This window comes from Microcebus murinus, chromosome 13 (assembly GCF_040939455.1).
Source record: "Microcebus murinus isolate Inina chromosome 13, M.murinus_Inina_mat1.0, whole genome shotgun sequence".
Lineage (NCBI taxonomy): Eukaryota > Metazoa > Chordata > Mammalia > Primates > Cheirogaleidae > Microcebus > Microcebus murinus.
Window position 1 is genome coordinate 84,285,221 of NC_134116.1, and position 18,597 is coordinate 84,303,817.

Genomic DNA, 18,597 nt, shown 5'->3' on the forward strand with positions numbered 1-18,597 from the left:
ACCTGCAGTTAATGCCTCCAAAAAACGAGTTAGGAGGCTTCTGCACACCTTCACTCACTCATCCAGCGAAACCCGCGGATGTGTCGGACTCGAGGCCGGGGCCGGTGCACGGCGTCTCGGCCTCACGGAGCTGGCAGCCAGCGCTCCAGGCGCCACGCGTCCGGCTGCTCTCTGCCGTGGGTAGCCCTCCCTATCCATTCAGGGTGAACTTAAAAAAAAAGCACCAGCAGCAATCCGAGGTCCTTCAAGTGGTGTTAGGGTTAGGGTGTAGGAGGCAGACAGGCTGGGACGTGAGCCGTGGCTGCTCTGCCCGTGTGGCCACAGGACCGTGAGCAGCTACTCAGGGCCCTCCCTGCACGGCAGCTGGTGCCGGAGCCTCATCCTGGCAGGAGGCGGGAGCTCCTCAGCTCCTCAGCCGGCCCAGCCCTTCACAGCGCGCTCCCGGGATCCAAGCTCCCCTGGGCACAGCGCATTTACGGACAGTCTGCATCTGTGGTGGAGACAGGATAGAAGGGTGATCTCTCAGTGGAGACTATGTCCTTGGTTTGCAAACTTCACCTTCACACCTCCCTCTTTAGGTGGCTGTGTAGGTGACAGCAGCAGTGTCTCCTGAGGGGAGGGAGAGGGGGAGGAGGAGGAAGGAGAAGGGGAGGAGGGAGGAGGAGGGGAAGGAGGGAGAAGGGGAAGAGGAGGGAGGGGAGGAGGAGGTAGAAGTGGAAGAAGGAGAATGGGAGGAGGAGGGGGAGGAGGGAGAAGGGGAGGAGGAGGGAGGGGAGGAGGAGGTGGAGGAGGGAGAAGTGGAAGGAGAAGGGGAGGAGGAGGGGGAGGAGGGAGAAGGGGAAGAGGAGGGAGGGGAGGAGGAGGTGGAGGAGGGAGAAGTGGAAGAAGGAGAAGGGGAGGAGGAGGGGGAGGAGGGAGAAGGGGAGGAGGAGGGAGGAGGAGGAGGGGGAGAAGGGAGAAGTGGAGGAAGAAGGGGAGAAGGGAGGAGGAGAGGGAGGAGGGAGAAGGGGAGGCGGAGGGAGGGGGAAGATGAGGTGGAGGAGGGAGAAGGGGAGGAGGGAAGGGAGGAGGGAGGGGGAGGAGGAGGAGGGAGGAGGAGGAGGGAGGGAGAGGAGAGAGGGGGAGGAGGAGGAGGAGAGGGAGGAGGAGGAGAAGGAGGGGGAGGATGATGGGGAGAGGGAGGAGGGGGAGGAGGAGGAGGAGGAGAAGGAGGAGAGGGAGGAGGGGGCAGGAGGAGGAGGAGAAGGGGGAGAGGGAGGAGGGGGGAGGAGGAGGAGGGAGGGGGAGGAGAGGGGGAGGGGGAGGAGGAGGAGAAGGAGGGGAGGATGATGGGGAGAGGGAGGAGGGGGAAGAGGGGGGAGGAGGAGGAGGGGGAGGAGGGGGGAAGAGGAGGAGGAGAAGGGGGAGGGAGGAGGGGGAGGAGGAGAAGGGGGAGAGGGAGGAGGGGGAAGGAGGAGGAGGAGAAGGAGGAGAGGGAGGAGGGGGAGGGGGGAGGAGGGGGAGGGGGAGGCAGGAGAGAACACGCAGGCAGGTGTCCGTGCAGGCTGCTGTCCCCTGGCTGGGGAAAGGGACCCTGCAGCAGAACAGGGAGGAGCTGCCATGGCTGTGCAGGGCTGGTTCTGCCCGGAGCCTGGGTGACCTTCCGTCCTTGAGGCCTGGGCCCTCCTCTGCCTCTCCCGCCACCACCCTGCAGTGGTAAGGCCAATGTCAATCAAATAGTGGCCACTGTCCGTTTTCTCAAGGACAGCAAGACATGAGCCTCACAGGAATCTGTGCTTTTTGGAGCAGTTTTGTCCAGTTTTACATCCCCACCCTCTTGCTTGCTGCTAAATCAAAGATGCCCGAAAGGATGTCATAAGGCCACTCCCGGGACTCCTGGCCCCCAGGGAAGGGTGAGGTCCCTACAGAAGGGAGATTTCCTGTCTTTTGGCCTTAGAGTGTATGTAGGCCCCTCTGTTGCCAAGTGGATAGAGTTTTAAATGTGAGGGAATATTCTGGAAACGCAGGTGTGGTCAGCTGGGTGGCGTGTCCAGGCCCTCCCAGAGCCAAAGTTAATTTTCACTTCCAGGAGCGGTCGTCAAGCCTGGAGGTTAGACTCGCTTAGCAGAGAAAGCAAACTCCTGTGAGCAAGGTTGGGCTCAGTAGACTGGGGCTGGCAGAAGAACACAAAATGAAACATAACTGAAACTAGGAACTGTGTGACTCGGGCTTAACAGCAGGAAGCAAGAGCGGCAACTCTGAAGATAGCAGACGTGTCTGTCCCTGTTGCTCTGTGTCTTCGGGTCCAGAGACGTGTGTGGCCTCATCACGCGGGCTTGAGCACTTGGTGAGCCTGCGATCACGTAACTGCCGTGGCTCCAGGGTCTTTTACCAACTAGGGTTTCTCTTGTATGGGTATTTGTTTAATTACCTTCTCTTCTTGATAGTAACTATGATGTCACGAAACACCGTAGACAGTAAGTACTTCTTTAAGGACCAAGTTAGTTTTCATATAACCCACCAGCAGATGACAAGAAAACACAAGTGGTACTGACCCTCAAAATAGTGGCTAAAGTGGAAAGAACGTTACGGAGGGAAGCAAAGCCCTCGTTGGCTCTCAGTCTGTGATCTGGCCACAACCTTCCCCAGCCTGCAGGGATCACGTCTGGTCAGGGACTTCCAGGCAAATGAAATGCCCTAGGCCACGGCATCCTAGACCCTGGAGGGGAGCCCAGGACCCGTGGAGAAACAGTGCCCACTAGCGAGTGACGTTCTCCAGAACTGCCACCCGCAACTCCCTCCTGTAAAGACGCCACGGCGGAGCCAGGGACCTCCACAGAAGAGGCGTGGCCCAGCGGGCCATCGTCAAAGACCTGAGGGAAGGGCTGTGGACACATGGAGAGATATCACCCACCCCTCGAAACAAGGAGCCCAGGTAATTAACCAGACGCTTGAAGATTCTTTCTGAAAGTTTGAGGAGAAATGTTAAGGAGCCCACAATGCCAACTTCCTTAACTTGCACTCTTGTTTCCCGATTATTTTCATCAAATCATAACTTGTAGCAAAATAATCATTCTCAGCAAATCTGTACTGAGTAACCCAGAACACTGAGGGCTGATCAGGAGGAATGTATCCCATCACTAGGAAAGCTCTCCAAAGAGAACCGTGGAGGAAAGAAACTTAATTCCAGGGAATAGCTCACAGACCGGCCCCGTGTAAGAAGAAAGTGCTCAGAGCAAGAGCTGGGGGTGTTACAGCCCCAGTTCCCACCTAGGTTCCCAATCAGGTCCACCTATGCAAATGAAGGCTTGAAACGTGCCCAGTTCTGATTGGTGGCTGCAGCTGGGCCTTGATTGGTCCACTCAGTCCCAAAGTTAAAAAGATGTGGGTTTGCGGGAACTCAGAGTACCTCTGTGGGCTCCGGTCAGGAAATGCCCAGGTGGCTCTAGTCTAAATTTAGGCCCAGTGAGCCAGGTGGGATCCCCTTGATGGACTGGCTCCTTCAGAGTCACGTTTGCTCACACCTGACATCAGCAGTTCTTAACCACAGTGGTACCGGGGCTGTTGTCTTATAAGATTCTCCAAGTTACGACATTCGGTTTGGGAAATTATTAGATTTCTCAAGAATCTTAGCAGAATCATGTTTAGGAAGCAGTGTAGTGCGATCCTCACCTAAAACCCAAGCAAAACAGCATCTCCACGTCAGCCACGGCTCACAGCAGTGCTGCCGGTTAGAAGAGGGTTCCAACAGGGGAGAACAAGCCAGTAAATTGTGTCTCCTCCTCCCCTGTTCTGCGCTTACATGGTAATCTGCACCCCTGGCTCGATGAATTTCGTCCATATTCAAGGTCAGGGTTCTACTGGCTGCAGAAGCTGCTGGCGGCCCTGCCCACCGTCTGGGGCGACTCCACCACTCAGAGCGTCTGGGCTTCCCTTCCCCGCAGAGGGCCCAGCCTGCCACCCTCACCTGGGCGTCCTGCTCTGCCCCAGGCCGTGCCCCCACCTGTGCACACACTCGCCCGCGGCTCCCTCCCCGCGCAGCTCACACCGCAGGCACGCGGAAGGAACACCCCGAGGGTGCCCGCCCTCCGAGGTCTCCGTCCTCCCACTTCTCACTTCGCGTTCCAGCTGCCTCTTCCCTTCTCTTCCTTCTTTTCCTAGATGGCTCAGATTCCCTTCTACGTCCCTGGGCAGTCCCACCCTGCTCTCCGTGCGCACCTGCTCTCAGCAAAACCCAAGTCTGACCACACAGCTGAACCCACTGCCCGGCCTTTTGTTTTCCCAAACAGGACCTGAGAGGCCAGTTGTGGTGGTGGAGAAGTCCTGCTGCTAACGAGCTAGATTTTCTCCATGTCGTCGTGTCCCAAGTGACTCAGTGTACATAGATTTTGCCAGGTTTTATTTAACTTCTGAGATATGATCTTACCCATATAGGTATGTGTGTGTGGGGGGGGTATATGTGTTGTGTGGGGTGTGTGGTGTTTGTGGTATGTGTGGGGTGTATATGGTGTGGGGGGTGGTGTTTGGAGTGGGTGTGGTGTTTGTGGTGTGTGGTGTTTGGAGTTGTGTGTATAGTGTGTGGTGTTTGTGGTGGGTGTGATGGGTGAGGTGTGTGGTGTGGGTATGTAGGTGTGTGTGATGTTTGGTGTTTGTGATGAGTGTGTGATGTGGGGTGTGTAGGTGTGTGGTATGTGTGTTGTGTGTACTACAGGGTGTGTATGGTGTGTGTGTGGTGTGTGGGTGTGGTGTGGGTGTGTAGATGTGTGTGTTGTGTGTGTTGTGTGTGGTGGGTATGGTGGGTACGGTGAGCGATGTGTGTGTGGTGTGTGTTATGTGTGATATGTGCTGTGTGTGGTGTGTGTGGTATGTGCTGTTTGTGTGGTGTGTGTGGTGTGTGTTATGTGTGATACGTGCTGTGTGTGGTGTGTGTGGTATGTGCTGTTTGTGTAGTGTGTGTGGTGTGTGTGGTGTATGTTATGTGTGATATGTGCTGTGTGTGTTGGTGTGTGTGGTGTGTGTTGTGTGTGTGTTGTGTGTTGTGTGTGGTATGTGCTATGTGTGGTGTGGGGTGTATGCTGTGTATGGTTTGTGTTGCGTGTGGTATGTGATGTGAGGTGTGCATGTGGTGTGTGGTGTGTGCTGTGTGTGGTATGTGGTATGTGTGTTGTGTGCTGTGTGTTGTGTGCGCTGTGTGTGTTGTGTGTGGTGTGGGGTGTGTATGGCGTGTGTGTTGTATGTGCTGTGTGTGTGTGCTGTGTGGTGTGTCTAGTGTGTGGTGTTTGTGGTGGATGTGGTGTGGGGGTTTGTGGTGTGTGCTGTCTGTGTGGTGTGTGGTATGTGTGTGGTGTGTGGTGTGTGTGGTGGATGTGGTGTGGGTTTGTAGATGTGTGTGTGTGGTGTGTGTGTGTGGTGTGTGCTGTGTGTGCTGTGTGGTGTGTGTGTGGTGTGTGCTGTGCGGTGTGTGTAGTGGATGTGGTGTGTGTGGTGTGTGGTGCGTGTGCTGTGTGGTGTGTGTGGTGTTTGTGCTGTGTATGGTGTGTATGATGTGTGTGGTGTGTGTGGTGTGTGTGTGTGGTGTGTGTGGTGTGTGTGGTGTGTGTGTGTGGTGTGTGTGGTGTGTGGTGTGTGTGTGGTGTGTGTGTGGTGTATGTGGTGTGTGGTGTGTGTGGTGTGTGGTGCGTGTGCTGTGTGGTGTGTGTGGTGTGTGGTGTGTATGGTGTGTGGTGTGTGGTGTGTGTGTGGTGTGTGTGTGGTGTGTGTGTGTGGTGTGTGTGTGTGGTGTGTGTGGTGTGTGGTGTGTGTGGTGTGTGTGTGTGGTGTGTGTGGTGTGTGGTGTGTGTGGTGTGTGTGTGGTATGTGTGTGTGTGGTGTGTGTGGTGTGTGGTGTGTGTGGTGTGTGGTGTGTGTGTGGTGTGTGTGTGTGGTGTGTGTGTGTGGTGTGTGTGGTGTGTGGTGCGTGTGCTGTGTGGTGTGTGTGGTGTGTGTATCTTCTGGTCTGAACGCCCCTGAGCCCTTTGCGGTGGCCGCGGCTGCAGTGCTACGGAGCCAGAGCATCACAGCACCAGCGTCCAGCAGTGACAAGACCCAGCTGCGCGTGGACGGGCCCCCCTCAGCCCCGCGCGTGGACGGGCCCCCCTCAGCCCCGCGCGTGGACGGGCCCCCCTCAGCCCCGCGCGTGGACGGGCCCCCCTCAGCCCCCTCGCGTGGACGGCCCCCCTCAGCCCCGCGCGTGGACGGGCCCCCTCAGCCCCGCGCGTGGACGGGCCCCCTCAGCCCCGCGCGTGGACGGGCCCCCCTCAGCCCCTCGCGTGGACGGGCCCCCCTCAGCCCCCTCGCGTGGATGGCCCCCCCAGCCCCGCGCGTGGACGGGCCCCCTCAGCCCCGCGCGTGGACGGGCCCCCTCAGCCCCGCGCGTGGACGGGCCCCCCTCAGCCCCTCGCGTGGACGGCCCCCCTCAGCCCCGCGCGTGGACGGGCCAAGTGGCATGTGACTGCACTTCTCCTTCTTCCCGCGGGCCCTCCTCGCTCCCTTCTGCCAGAGGTTCCCTTCCACCCGGGCATGCTGGGCTTTCTCTGGCCGCCTGTTTCCCGTTTGGCCACCCTGCGCTGACCGCCGCTCTGGCCTGCCCTGCGCTGACCGCCGCTCTGGCCTGCCCTGCGCTGACCGCCGCTCTGGCCTGCCCTGCGCTGACCGCCGCTCTGGCCTGCCCTGCGCTGACCGCCGCTCTGACCTGCCCTGGGCCTCCGCGAGGCCCTGGCTCCGCCCCGAGGGCTGCAGCCTCCGGCTCTTCCTGTCGTTCTCCTGCACAACACTGCGCCGGACTGGCACCGTGAAGGAATGAATGAGAAGGAAGGTGCTTTCCTGGATCTGACATCAGGGCCGAGACCAGCGACCACTTTCTTGGCTGACGGACGAGGAGGCTGACACAAAACCGAGGCGCGATTCAGCTGATCTGAGACAGCAGCTAACCAAGGAACCACCTGGAGAACACGCTTCTGGATCGGCGTCTACACCTGCGCAAACCTCCAGGGCCTGTGCCGCAGACCGGCGGTCGTGGCGAGGCCGCGTGGGAGCTGTGTGCAAGGACTGGGCGTCGCCGCGTCCTGCAGACGGTGCGGCAAGATGCCTGGTTGCCGGGAAGAAAATGTGCCCAGAACCAGGCGCTTTGCCCAGACGGCTTGGCTACAGGCAGCTCCGCCGCCGTACTGGTGCTGCTCGGTCAGGAGTGACGGCTGGGCGTCCGCGGCCTGGCAACCCTCGGCAGGCGTCCCTGGACGCAGAACGTCCCCTGCACAGGCAGGATGCAGTCACCCTGAGGGCATCGTCCCTGCAGAAGCGGGGCAGTGGATGAGCTGCCCATTCCAGAGCAGACCCAGCTGGCGCCCGTCCCCTGGGCTCCCCACGGCGCGAGAATGACTCGCGTGACACGGTGCTGGTGTCAAGCCTCACACCCAGCGCCCCACAGGGCAGCGCCAAGCACACTACATGGGCAGCTGCCCATGTTTGTGCAAAGCCCTGATGCCCGTTGCCACAGAAACGGGGCGTGCCCCGAATCACAGGCCCTAACTCTCACCAACAGAAATGGGTCAAATCAATAAATAAACTAATAGTATCCCATAAAGGAAATACACTGGGAATAATATACCTCTCTCGATTGGGAGAGGTCCAGCCAAAGAAAGCCACCAACGTCCCAGAGAGCAGATGGTCCCGGAAGGAAGGAAAGCAGCGGTGACAGCGGGGAGTCTGAGATAGTTGTTTGCCCGGAATGTTTACCCCAGAGCCTGCTTGGCCTTAACCCCACAGCCCTCGTCACTAGTGGTCTGACAACCACGAGGCCATTGTCGTTCAATGTCTTGGTTTCAGCTGCGGCTTTGTGTCCTTGCTAGGTAAGTTACCCTGACCGGGGCTCATTTTCCGTATCAGTAAGTGCAACAAAGCTTAACATTTTTAGACCAACAGAAAGCCTCAATTTTGATTAACAAACATTTATCAGGCTTTTTTTTTTTTTTGGGTAGAGGTTAGTTGAAAGCAAAGATATTAACCTAGAAGATGTTGTTTTTCCTTGAAGAGCTGTCATCCCTGAGTTAACAAGCAGAGCCTTCTGTGGGCTAGCATCCGGGCCGTGGGAGGGCTTGCTGCACGCTGAGGGCCTCACAGCGCCAGGAACCCCAGGGGCCGGCGTCCATGATGGAGCTGGAGCAGCCCCGCAGTGCTCTGCCTTGCAGCAGCGCATGGAGACACGACAGACAGAAGTAAACAGGGATCTGGGGTTTGGACTGAGGTCAATCCCAGACTCATGGAACCGTCATCATAAAGTGACAAGGAGATATTTACAAATCATGCACTTCTTAATAATTGTTTTTGTCCTTTCAAAGGCTCAATATTTTACCAATTTCAGCCAATGGGATCCTCTTACTTCTTGGATTGCTGTCCTGTGGTGACTATGCCACACTGCTCTCGATCCAGTGAGAAGGATTATTGTTCTCTTTTCATTTCAGAGTCATTGACATTCTCGAGAAACAACCTGGGGTGTTTAATATTCTAGTCATACTGAAAATCCTGCCTGGTTTGCCCGACTGTATTTCACAGACCAGTGTAAGGAAGGAATTATTTTAAAAAACAGCAAAACAGAGATTTTTACACACTCAAATTCATACAATGTAGTGTTTCCCAGCATTTGGCTGACTTCAGACTACTTACGCTAGGAAAATCATGGGTCAGGTCAGAGATTTGGAAACGCTTTGATGATAATTTATTATTGTCCAATATAATTCATGACTTGATTGCTGATATCAGTGTTTTCTTTCTTTTATTTCAAAGTATTACAGGGGTACAAATATTTTTGGTTACATGGATTGCCTTTATAATGCTTGAGTCATGATTATAATTGTACCCATCACCCAGGTAGTGATCACTGTACCTGTTAGGTAGGTTTTTACCCATCACCTCCTCCCCACGCCTCCCTGCTTGATTTCCTATGAGTTTTACTTCCCTCTATGCATGTGTGCTCATCGGTTAGTTTCAATTTAATAGTGAGTACATGTGGTGTTTGTTTTTCCATTCTTTACATACTTCACTTAGGATAATGGTCTCCAGTTCCATCCATATTGTTGCAAAAAGTACTAAGTCATCCTTATTCATGGCTAAGTAGTATTCCATGGTATGCATATATCACATTTTGTTAATCTACTCATGAATTGATGGGCACTTGGGTTGATTCCACATCTTTGTAATTGTGAATTGTGCTATAATTAGCATTCAAGTGCAGATGTCTTTTTGATAAAATGATTTATTTTCCTTTGGGTAAATACCCAGTAATGGGATTGCTAGATCAAATGGTAGATCTACTTTTAGTTCTTTGAGGTATCTCCATACTGTTTTCCAAAGAGGTTGTACTAATTTACAGTCCCGCCAATAGTGTATAAGCATTCCTTTCTCTCTGCATTCACACCAGAATCTATTGCTTTTGGATTTTTCAACAGCCATTCGAACAAGGGTAAAGCGATATCTCATTGTGGTTTTAGTTTGCATTTCCCTGACGATTAGTGATGTTGAGCATTTTTTCATATGTTTATTGGCCATTTGTCTACCTTCCTTTGAAAACTTTCTGTTCATGTCTCTTGCCCACTTTTTGATGGAGTTGATTTTTTTCTTGCTGATTTGCTTGAGTTCTTTGTCGATTCTGGTTCTTAGCTCTTTATTGGATGTATAATGTGTAAATATTTTCTCCCATTCTGTAGGCTGTCTATTTGCTCTGTTGATTATTTCCTTGGCTGTGCAGACGTTTTTAATTTAATCAAGTATAATTTACTTATTTTTGTTGTTGCTGTGATTGCCATTGGGGTCTTCATAAATTCTTTGCCTAGGCTGATATCTAGATGAGTTTTTCCAATATTTTCTTCTAGAATTCTTAATGTTTCATTTCTTACATTTATGTCTTTTATACATCTTGAATTAATTTTTGTGAGTGGTGATACATATGGATCCTGTTTCATTCTTCTGCAATTTTCCCAGCACCATTTATTGAATAGGGATTCTTTTTTCCAGTGTATATCATCGTCTGCTTTGTCAAAGATCAGTTGGCATCAGTATGTGGATGGTTTTATATCTGAGTTTTCTGTTCTGTTCCATTGGTCTATATCTCTATTTTTGTGCCAATACCATGATGTTTTGGTTACTACAGCCTTGCAATATAGTTTGGAGTGTGGTAATGTGATGCCTCCAGATTTGTTCCTTTTGCTTAAGATTGGTTTGGCTATTCGGGCTCTTTTCTGGTTCTGAACAAAGCATAGAATTATTTTTTCTAGATTTGTGAAACACGAAGTTGGTATTTTGATTGCATTGAATCTACAAATCATTTTGGGTAGTGTGAACATTTTAACAATGTTGATTCTACCAATCCATAAACATGTTTTTCCATTTGTATCATCTATGATTTCTTTCCTCAGTGTTTTGTAATTCTTTGTCGAGACTTTTTATGTCCTAGATTAAGTATATTCCTAGGTATTTTATTTTCTTTGTAGCTATTGTGAATTGAATCTTTGATTTGATTCTCAGCTTGACTATTATTGGTGTACAGGAATGCTACTGATTTGTGTACATTGATTTTGGAACCTGAGACTTTGCTGAATTTATTTAACAATTCCAGGAGTCTCTTGGTGGAAACTTTGAGGGTTTCTAGATATAAGATCATATAATCCACCAAAAGCAATAGTTTAAGCTTCTCTTTCCCAATTTGGATACACTTAATTTATTTCTCTTGCCTGATTGCTCTGGCTAGAACTTCCAGTACTATGTTGAATACAAGTGGTGACAACTGGCATCTTTGTCTTGTTCTAGTTCTTAGTGGGAATGTTTTTAACTTTTCCCCATTCAGTATGCTGTTGGCTATGGGGTTGTCACATGTAGCTTTTATACTTTTGAGATATGTTCCTTCTATGCCTAGTTTGTTGAGGGTTTTTTTTATCATGAAAGGGTCCTGAATTTTGTTGAATGCTTTTTCTGCATCTATTGAGATGATCGCGTGATCTTTGTTTTTGCTTCTATTTATATGTTGAATCACATTTATCAATTTACATATGTTGAAATTAAAGAAGCAGCACAAATTTCTATTTTATTAAGAGTTTTATTTGGTAAAAGAGCCACAGTTACATTTTTAAAGGAAAGGATAAAATTTTCATATTAAAAAAATTAAACTGCCTTTTTAAAGGGTTATTTTTCATGGGTTTTATTTAACTTTTATTATGTTATGCAATAACATAATATAGTACAGTAAATCATAACCATCTATAAAATATTTTCTCCACACTGTCATGAGAAAGAGGGGAATAACAAAACAAAAGCATTATCATAAATAATTTAGTGAAATGCTTTAATAGTATGGCCTGGGGTCCACATATGTTTCATTCAACTTGTACTTTTCCCCTTCAACACCTATTATAACCTACAGCCACATCAGCTTCACTGATCTTAGAGTGATGCTCCTTAGGCTTGTCAACATTAATAATGAGATTCAGAAAATGTGTTTAATTATAGAGTTTATTTAAGCTCAAAGGTTAAGGATGGCCACATTGTAGGACAGATTTGAGTTGCTCTAAATATACACTCCAATTAGCAGCAGTCACAAGTGGGATTTTAAGTAAAAAGGTAGAGGCAGTTCCTAAACTGTTTACCAAGAATATACATTAAAATAACATAAGCTATTGATTGTCTATACAATGTTCTTATATCACAAATTCCAGGAACATGACAATAATGTGTGAAGCAACTAGTCCGGAACAAAATACCTTTGACAATTGCCCCCCCACCGGGGGCAGGGGGGATGACTGAGGTCCCATACTCATATCTCTCCCTATTTCTCTTTTCTCATTTCTCCCCTTTTCATCAAGAACTTTCAAGGTACACTGTGGATGAACTCAAGCAGTTTTGGTTCCTTTTGTGCACAGGAGTTAGTCCCCCCACATTGCTAGGAAGGCCATTCCTGGATGCCCCTGTCCCATCCCGGCCTTGAATCATTTCTAATCTTCAGAATACCATGAGTTAAGTTTATTCAGAAAAAGTAAAACAATGAAATAAAACAATGAAATATGATACAAGGATTAAAATTTTAAAAAACTATAGGCCAGGATGAAAACACCCCTATCCCACTGGTGAGTTAGTTAAAAACATCATGAAGGAAATTAAAATCTGGTTCTTCTTTGGAGATTTGTAGCCAGGAAATAATTCAGAATTTAGTCCAAATCGTAGGAGAATGATAAAAACTCAAAAACAATGTCCAGGCCAGGCATGGTGGCTCATGCCTGTAATCCTAGCACTCTGGGAGGCCAAGGTGGGTGGATTGCTCGAGGTCAGGAGTTTGAAATCATCCTGAGCAAGAGCGAGACCCCATCTCTACTACAAATAGAAAGAAATTAATTGGCCAACAAATATATATAGAAAAAATGAGCTAGGCATGGTGGTACACGCCTGTAGTCCCAGCTACTCGGGAGGCTGAGGCAGTAGGATCGCTTGAGCCCAGGAGTATGAGGTTGCTGTGAGGTAGGCTGATGCCATGGTACTCACTCTAGCCTGGGCAACAAAGTAAGACTCTGTCTCAAAAACAAAAAAACAAAACAATGTCCAGGGCTGGAAACTAATACCAGGTGTGCTACAGTTTTCTTCTGAAACATAGTTATTCTCCCTCCAGTTCCCCTTTTCTAGCAAAGATAAATCTTAGTAGGACCAATTTACTTGCAAAATAACTTTTAGTATTATACTTGGCCTGATTATTTGCATAAAGTGCAACAAGAATAATGAATGGCCACATAGGCCCTTTTAAGTTAGGTTTTCTGGAAGCTTTTTATAAGGAATCATATATTAGACTTGTAAAACCCTCTCCAGGGTAGGAAGCCAAGATGAGGATTCACTGTCAGACTGTAATACGTGTACGACTTGGGTGAAGGCCTCTCTTCTCAAGGTTCCAAAATATCTAGAGGTTCCTGGGCCTGTCAGAAAGTGGCATTCCTTACTTACCACAGGGTCAGGAACCTTGAAAGGGAGATGTGTATTAGGCCTGTCTTTCCAAGGGGCTTTTTATCAGTTCTATAAAGTCAACCTCAATTCCTCAAAGTAGTCTGGTCATATCTGAGACTATGCCATTCCTGTCAAAGCTTTAGTAAAATTACCAGTGTCTCCAATGTACCTATGACAAAAGAAAACATACTCTTATTGAAGTCATACTAATAGTTATATTGCCATAAAATAAGAATACTCACACATAATTTCCAAATTCTGGAGAAATCAGGTAGAGAGAAAGGTAAATGTTATTAAACTGGCCTTTTACCTTCCTGTGGGGATCTAGCTGCTGCATGGTGTTAGTAGCAGCTGTTCATGTGGAAGAGGGTGTGATAGGACTCAGCCTCCAGTCTGGACCTTCCCTTTTGCATAAGGAGTTGGGGCAGGGGGAGTCCTGAGATTTTTATTTCCCTTTCCATTTGATAAAAAAAGACAAAACATAAAGATGTAATATATAAATGATTACAGTATATAGAATGTTATTAAATGAAAGAAGCAATTAGAAATTTGGCTTAAAACATACCTTGCCATATTATACCTGCCCCAAGTTAATGAGCACAGAGCCGATTACCACCTGTTTGCATAGAAGGAGTGGAGAGGGAGTGGAAGGAAAGGGAAACATACAGGATAATTTTAAAATATAATTTCAAAATATTACATATATATATGCATACATAGAAAAGAACATAGCAGACCACTCGCAGAAGTGGTAAAAGAAGAAATTTTGAGAAGGTGGGATTCCTTAGGGGAAGTTTTACGTTCTTTTGGCTCATAAAAAGAAAATCAAAGTCTCAGGGCCACCCCTCAACTCCTTATGCAAAAGAGAAGGTAGGCCGGGCGCTGTGGCTCACGCCTGTAATCCTAGCTCTTGGGAGGCCGAGGCGGGCGGATTGCTCAAGGTCAGGAGTTCAAAACCAGCCTGAGCAAGAGCGAGACCCCGTCTCTACTATAAATAGAAAGAAATTAATTGGCCAACTGATATATATATAAAAAATTAGCCGGGCATGGTGGCGCATGCCTGTAGTCCCAGCTACTCGGGAGGCTGAGGCAGAAGGATCACTCAAGCCCAGGAGTTTGAGGTTGCTGTGAGCTAGGCTGACGCCACGGCACTCACTCTAGCCTGGACAACAAAGCGAGACTCTGTCTCAAAAAAAAAAAAAAAAAAAAAAGAGAAGGTAAAAGCCTCAAATACCTGTAACAGAGGTAAAGGTCTGAAAAAGGGGAAAGAAATGTTTCATATATTGTCTCTTTAAAACTCCCTACCCTTTTGGGGAATTAAAACCTGCATTCCTTCCTGAGACCAGTAACCAAAGGGGCAGAAAAATGTTCTTTGCGGTTTGTTTTCTATAATAGTGCCTTAAACCACAGGAGATGGCTTAACAGAATTGTCACAAGATTACAGTCAACAGAGATAAAGTCAATGGAAACCACCAATTATAGTTAAACAGTAGTCCAAAGTTTGACACTGGTCATGCAGTCCTGAGCCCAACTGCAAAAATCCCCCTTTAAAAAGCCCTGCTTTTCTGCTTAAAGAAAGGATGGTGGTCTTTTGAGCTGCTAGTTTGCTGCCCTCCTCATTTTGCCGGAAAATTAATAAAAAATTCTCTTTCATTTTCCTTCTTTCCACTTGTCCTCCGTCTTCATTCTCACTGATTCAGCCTCAGGGACAAATACCAAATTTCTTCGGTAACACAACTGTGGAAGAACTGTCCCCACAGATCATTCAGGACATTCCTTGCTAACCTCCCATAAGCAAGGACATGCAAACTGTATGTAAGTCTAGCAGCTAAAACTAAAGCTGATTCCACACTAACAATGAATTACAAGTTCATCTTATAGTTAGCAGAACTGGAGACAAGACAGAATCAGACATTCTTCCACCTATCCAGGGACATCTGCACAATTGATGCTTCCTTCACTCCCTTTTCCCCTTATTTTTTTTTGTAAAATGTAGATTTCTTGGGTCTCACAAGAATGCAACCACTTTGCCTCATTGGTCACCACCCCCCCCCACCTTTTTCCTTCTGTCTGTATGTCTTTAAAATGCTGAAGGTTCCCACTTCCCCTTCAGAAAAACAGCCACAGCTTGTCTGTGGTTCCTGTTTTTCCTGGTGATTTTTTTCCTCAAAAATCTTGGCTTAATAAGCCTCCATTGACGGAGATTTTTGACACAGTCATTTATTTGAATGACAGCCTACTCTGTATTTTCTTTCTTACATTTTTATGTTTATAAAAGTTACATTTACTTTTAAAAGTGTCAACTTGAAATAATGAGACAGGAAAACACGATTAAGTACAGAGTTTCTTTGAGTGAGAGGCTTGAAGACAGCCACCGGAGGAAGCACTAACTTCAAACAAATGGAGTCAACGCTCCAAAGCAGGGAAGTTAAGGTTTCACTCACGTGGGCAGAGACAGGGGATTGCATTTTCCATATAAGACCAAGTGTACATGCCATGGCTATTTGATTGGATACAGACTGCTACATTGCAAGAAAGATTACTTCACTACTCCTTGAGGAGGGGTAGTAATCTGAGGGGGTTTTGTCTCAGGTGCACTTTGGTCCTAATTATTTACAGGAAAATGAAGAAAAGGCAGAAGTTGCAGCTGCATGCTGTGTGGCCCATGGCTCAGGATAAGTTAAAGTTCTAACAGCTTTAAGTTTGATTTAAGTTTTAATTATTTAATTTCACAAAAGGTAATACATGTGTTCATGGATTGAAATTCAAAAAGCAGAAAACATCATTCAGGGAAGCATTTCTCTGACTTCTATCTCTTATTTCCCAGTACTCTTCCCAGAAGGCACTGCACCATGTCAGTTTTCTCATCCGTCTTTCTAGGGATAGGTAAGGATCCTTCTACCCAATCTTTTGTTAATTTTCTAGCTCACCCACATGGAAGCATATGATAAACACTGTCTTATACTTGCTTTTTCCCACTTACTGTATCTAGGATTGTTCCATATCCATACAAGAGCTGCCTTGTTCTTTTAAACAGCCACCTAGTATTTATTCCATTATATGAGTATACCACGACTTAGTTAATCAGTTCCTTACTTGCTGGGTCTTTAAATTGCCTGTAACCTTTTGCTATTAATATTACAAATGGTGCTTCAATGACTGTCCTTATATGCAGGTCATTTTGCACACATGCATATCTATAGCATATTTCCCAAAATTCGAATCATCAGAGTATGAAAATTTTTTGTTTTGAAAGGTAACTTGTTCATCACAGAGAGTATACCGATACCACTCACAAAAACAACGGGTGTGCCGGTTTCCCCAGTCTTGCTAACAAAGGGTCATCAACCTTTTGATCTTTACTGATACATGAAAAATGGTACCTTACTCTATTTTAATTTTTCTTATTATGAATTAAGTTGGGCCTTCTTTCATATGTTAAAATCCATTTCTTTCCCTGTGGAGTGTCTTTTAAGGTCTTTTGCCAATAGCTTGACCCACTGGTCTCTTCATATCGCCATATTACCTAAAGGAAATATTGGCTCTACATCTAAAAACTATTGCAATTTTGTGGTAGGTTTCAAAATTTTCCCTAGCTTATCTCTGACTTCATTGGCTGTTCGTGTACACTAATTTTTTTGTAATGAGAATGCGTTACTTTTATTAACAAATTTTAAGTTTATCATGGGAAAGAAAGGTTCAGCTCCTGTCACCTCCGTGTCCGTTGCTTACATGTCACCCGATTTTTCACCGGAGGAGTCCCGTCCGTTCCTTTGTTGGTTCCTACACCGCAGCGCCTCGCGTCACTGCACCCGCGCCGTCCCAGTTTCCGGCTCCTCCAGCACGACGAGCTCCGCGCCGAGACAGCGCACCGGAACCAGCGGCGCGGCGTGCGTTTCCCTCGCGAGGGGGGACGCGTTTACTGCGGCCTTCCGGGGTGGGGCGCGTCTGGACCGGAAGGGCCCGGGCGGCGCGGGGCCTCCAGCCGGTCTGGGCTGAGACGGGATCGTGGGGCGAGAGGCGACAGCGGGGACCTGGGGGCAGCGGGCGCTACGCGCGCGCCCGGCGGCGAGTGCGGCGGCTGGAGACGTGAGGCGGGCTCCCGCCCACGGCCCGCGCGGCCATGAACCTGGAGCAGCTGCGGAAGCGAGTCCGGCAGTACCTCGACCAGGTGGGCGGCGCCGGCCGGGGAGCGCGGGGCCCCCGGCTGCTGCGGCCAGGCCGCCCGCGTCCGTCTCCGTGGGGCTCGGGTCCTGCCGAGGCTGGATCGCGCCGGCCATGGGCCTTTGTCTGGGGCGCCTCTTTTCTCCGCCTCGCCCCGAAGCGGGGGGTCCCGGTCCCGCGCGGTCTGTGCAGCCTGGAGGGTGAGGACCGCGAGGGTCAGGGGTGAGGCTCTCCCCCGGTCTGAGCTGCAGCCGGCCCAGCACCGGGCACAGAGCAGGTGCTCAGTAGACAGTGCAACGTGGAAGCTGAAGGATTATTTTTAGAGGGAAGCTGCAGGGTGGCCTTAGAATTTGGCAGGCTAATAGAAGATTTTCGAGAGGTTTCGTCGTAATTCTTATTAGGCTTAATTTAAGGGAATGTAGTTTTAAGTTGTCTCAAGTCAGTACTTTAAAAATTCTTATTAACTACATCTGCACCTTCTGCACTACCCTTGAGTGAATAGCAAAGAGTGTGTAAAGAAAGACGTGACTTCCACGGTCAGTGTCAGTTTCTTGTATGGTGTCGTTTAGTTTTTATTAAACTACTTGCTCTCCCAGTAAGTTGGAAAGGCAGAAGTGAGGGAAAAGCCATGTTTAATGCAAAGTATTCTGAATTGGGTGCTGAGTGATGTGGCCAAATGTTTGCAGTACCTTGGAGCGCTGTATTTTTGTTTACTGTAAGTCAGCTGGATTAAATGTTTTCTGATTACTTTTTCTTTGGCACTGGGATATAGTGAGAAATATGACAGGCCTGGTTTCCACCCTCCAGGAGCCTATATCAAGCAAATTTGTTAACCATCCTGTAAGCATTCCTCCTGCCCCTGGCAGTAGTGTTCCTGGTTTGCATTCAGGGGAACTGAGGCAGAGATTGTGGAAGGACTGAGAACTAGAACAGGGACTACAGCTAGCCAGCTGTGGTAAACTTGTGAGTGGCTTTCTATTGTCATCTGCTTTATTTTTGTGTGAATTGGCTAGAGGAGGTGAGTTTTTCCCCATGGTTAATGAAGCTTAGTTAATATATCTATATGTGTGTGTGTGTGTGTGTTTTTAAAATTTGAGTGTTAAAATTACAACTGTATTATATGAAGTGTTTGAATAGAGTGTTTTATTTACTCAGTTACACTTTGGGATTCATTAACAGTTCACTGAAAGTGTCTATAAATATCAGCACAAAGAGTATTAATGACTAGATATTGCAAAGTAAATCATTTGAATTACCTACTGTTTTAGATACTTGCTGATACAGTTGTGCAGTATATGAGTTTTTTAAAAACTACCTTCATGAATTGTATATACAAAGATCTTATAATAATGTTTTTATTGTACCATTAAACTAAAATTCACCCTAGCTAAGATATAAGATAGATGCTTGATAGGCCCTATTATGTGTAAAAAATTACTGTAT

The 18,597-nt window shown here is 48.1% G+C and overlaps 1 protein-coding gene across 1 annotated transcript in view; it reads left to right on the forward strand.

Moving 5' to 3' along the window:
• Positions 1-16,922: 16,922 nt before the first annotated feature.
• CDC16 (cell division cycle 16) overlaps positions 16,923-18,597 on the forward strand; it is a 30,022-nt gene continuing 28,347 nt past the window's right edge. The window contains exon 1 of the mRNA XM_076009621.1: positions 16,923-17,161. Coding sequence (XP_075865736.1) covers positions 17,114-17,161 — 48 coding nt within the window. The 5' untranslated portion in view covers positions 16,923-17,113. The remainder of the gene's footprint in view (positions 17,162-18,597) is intronic.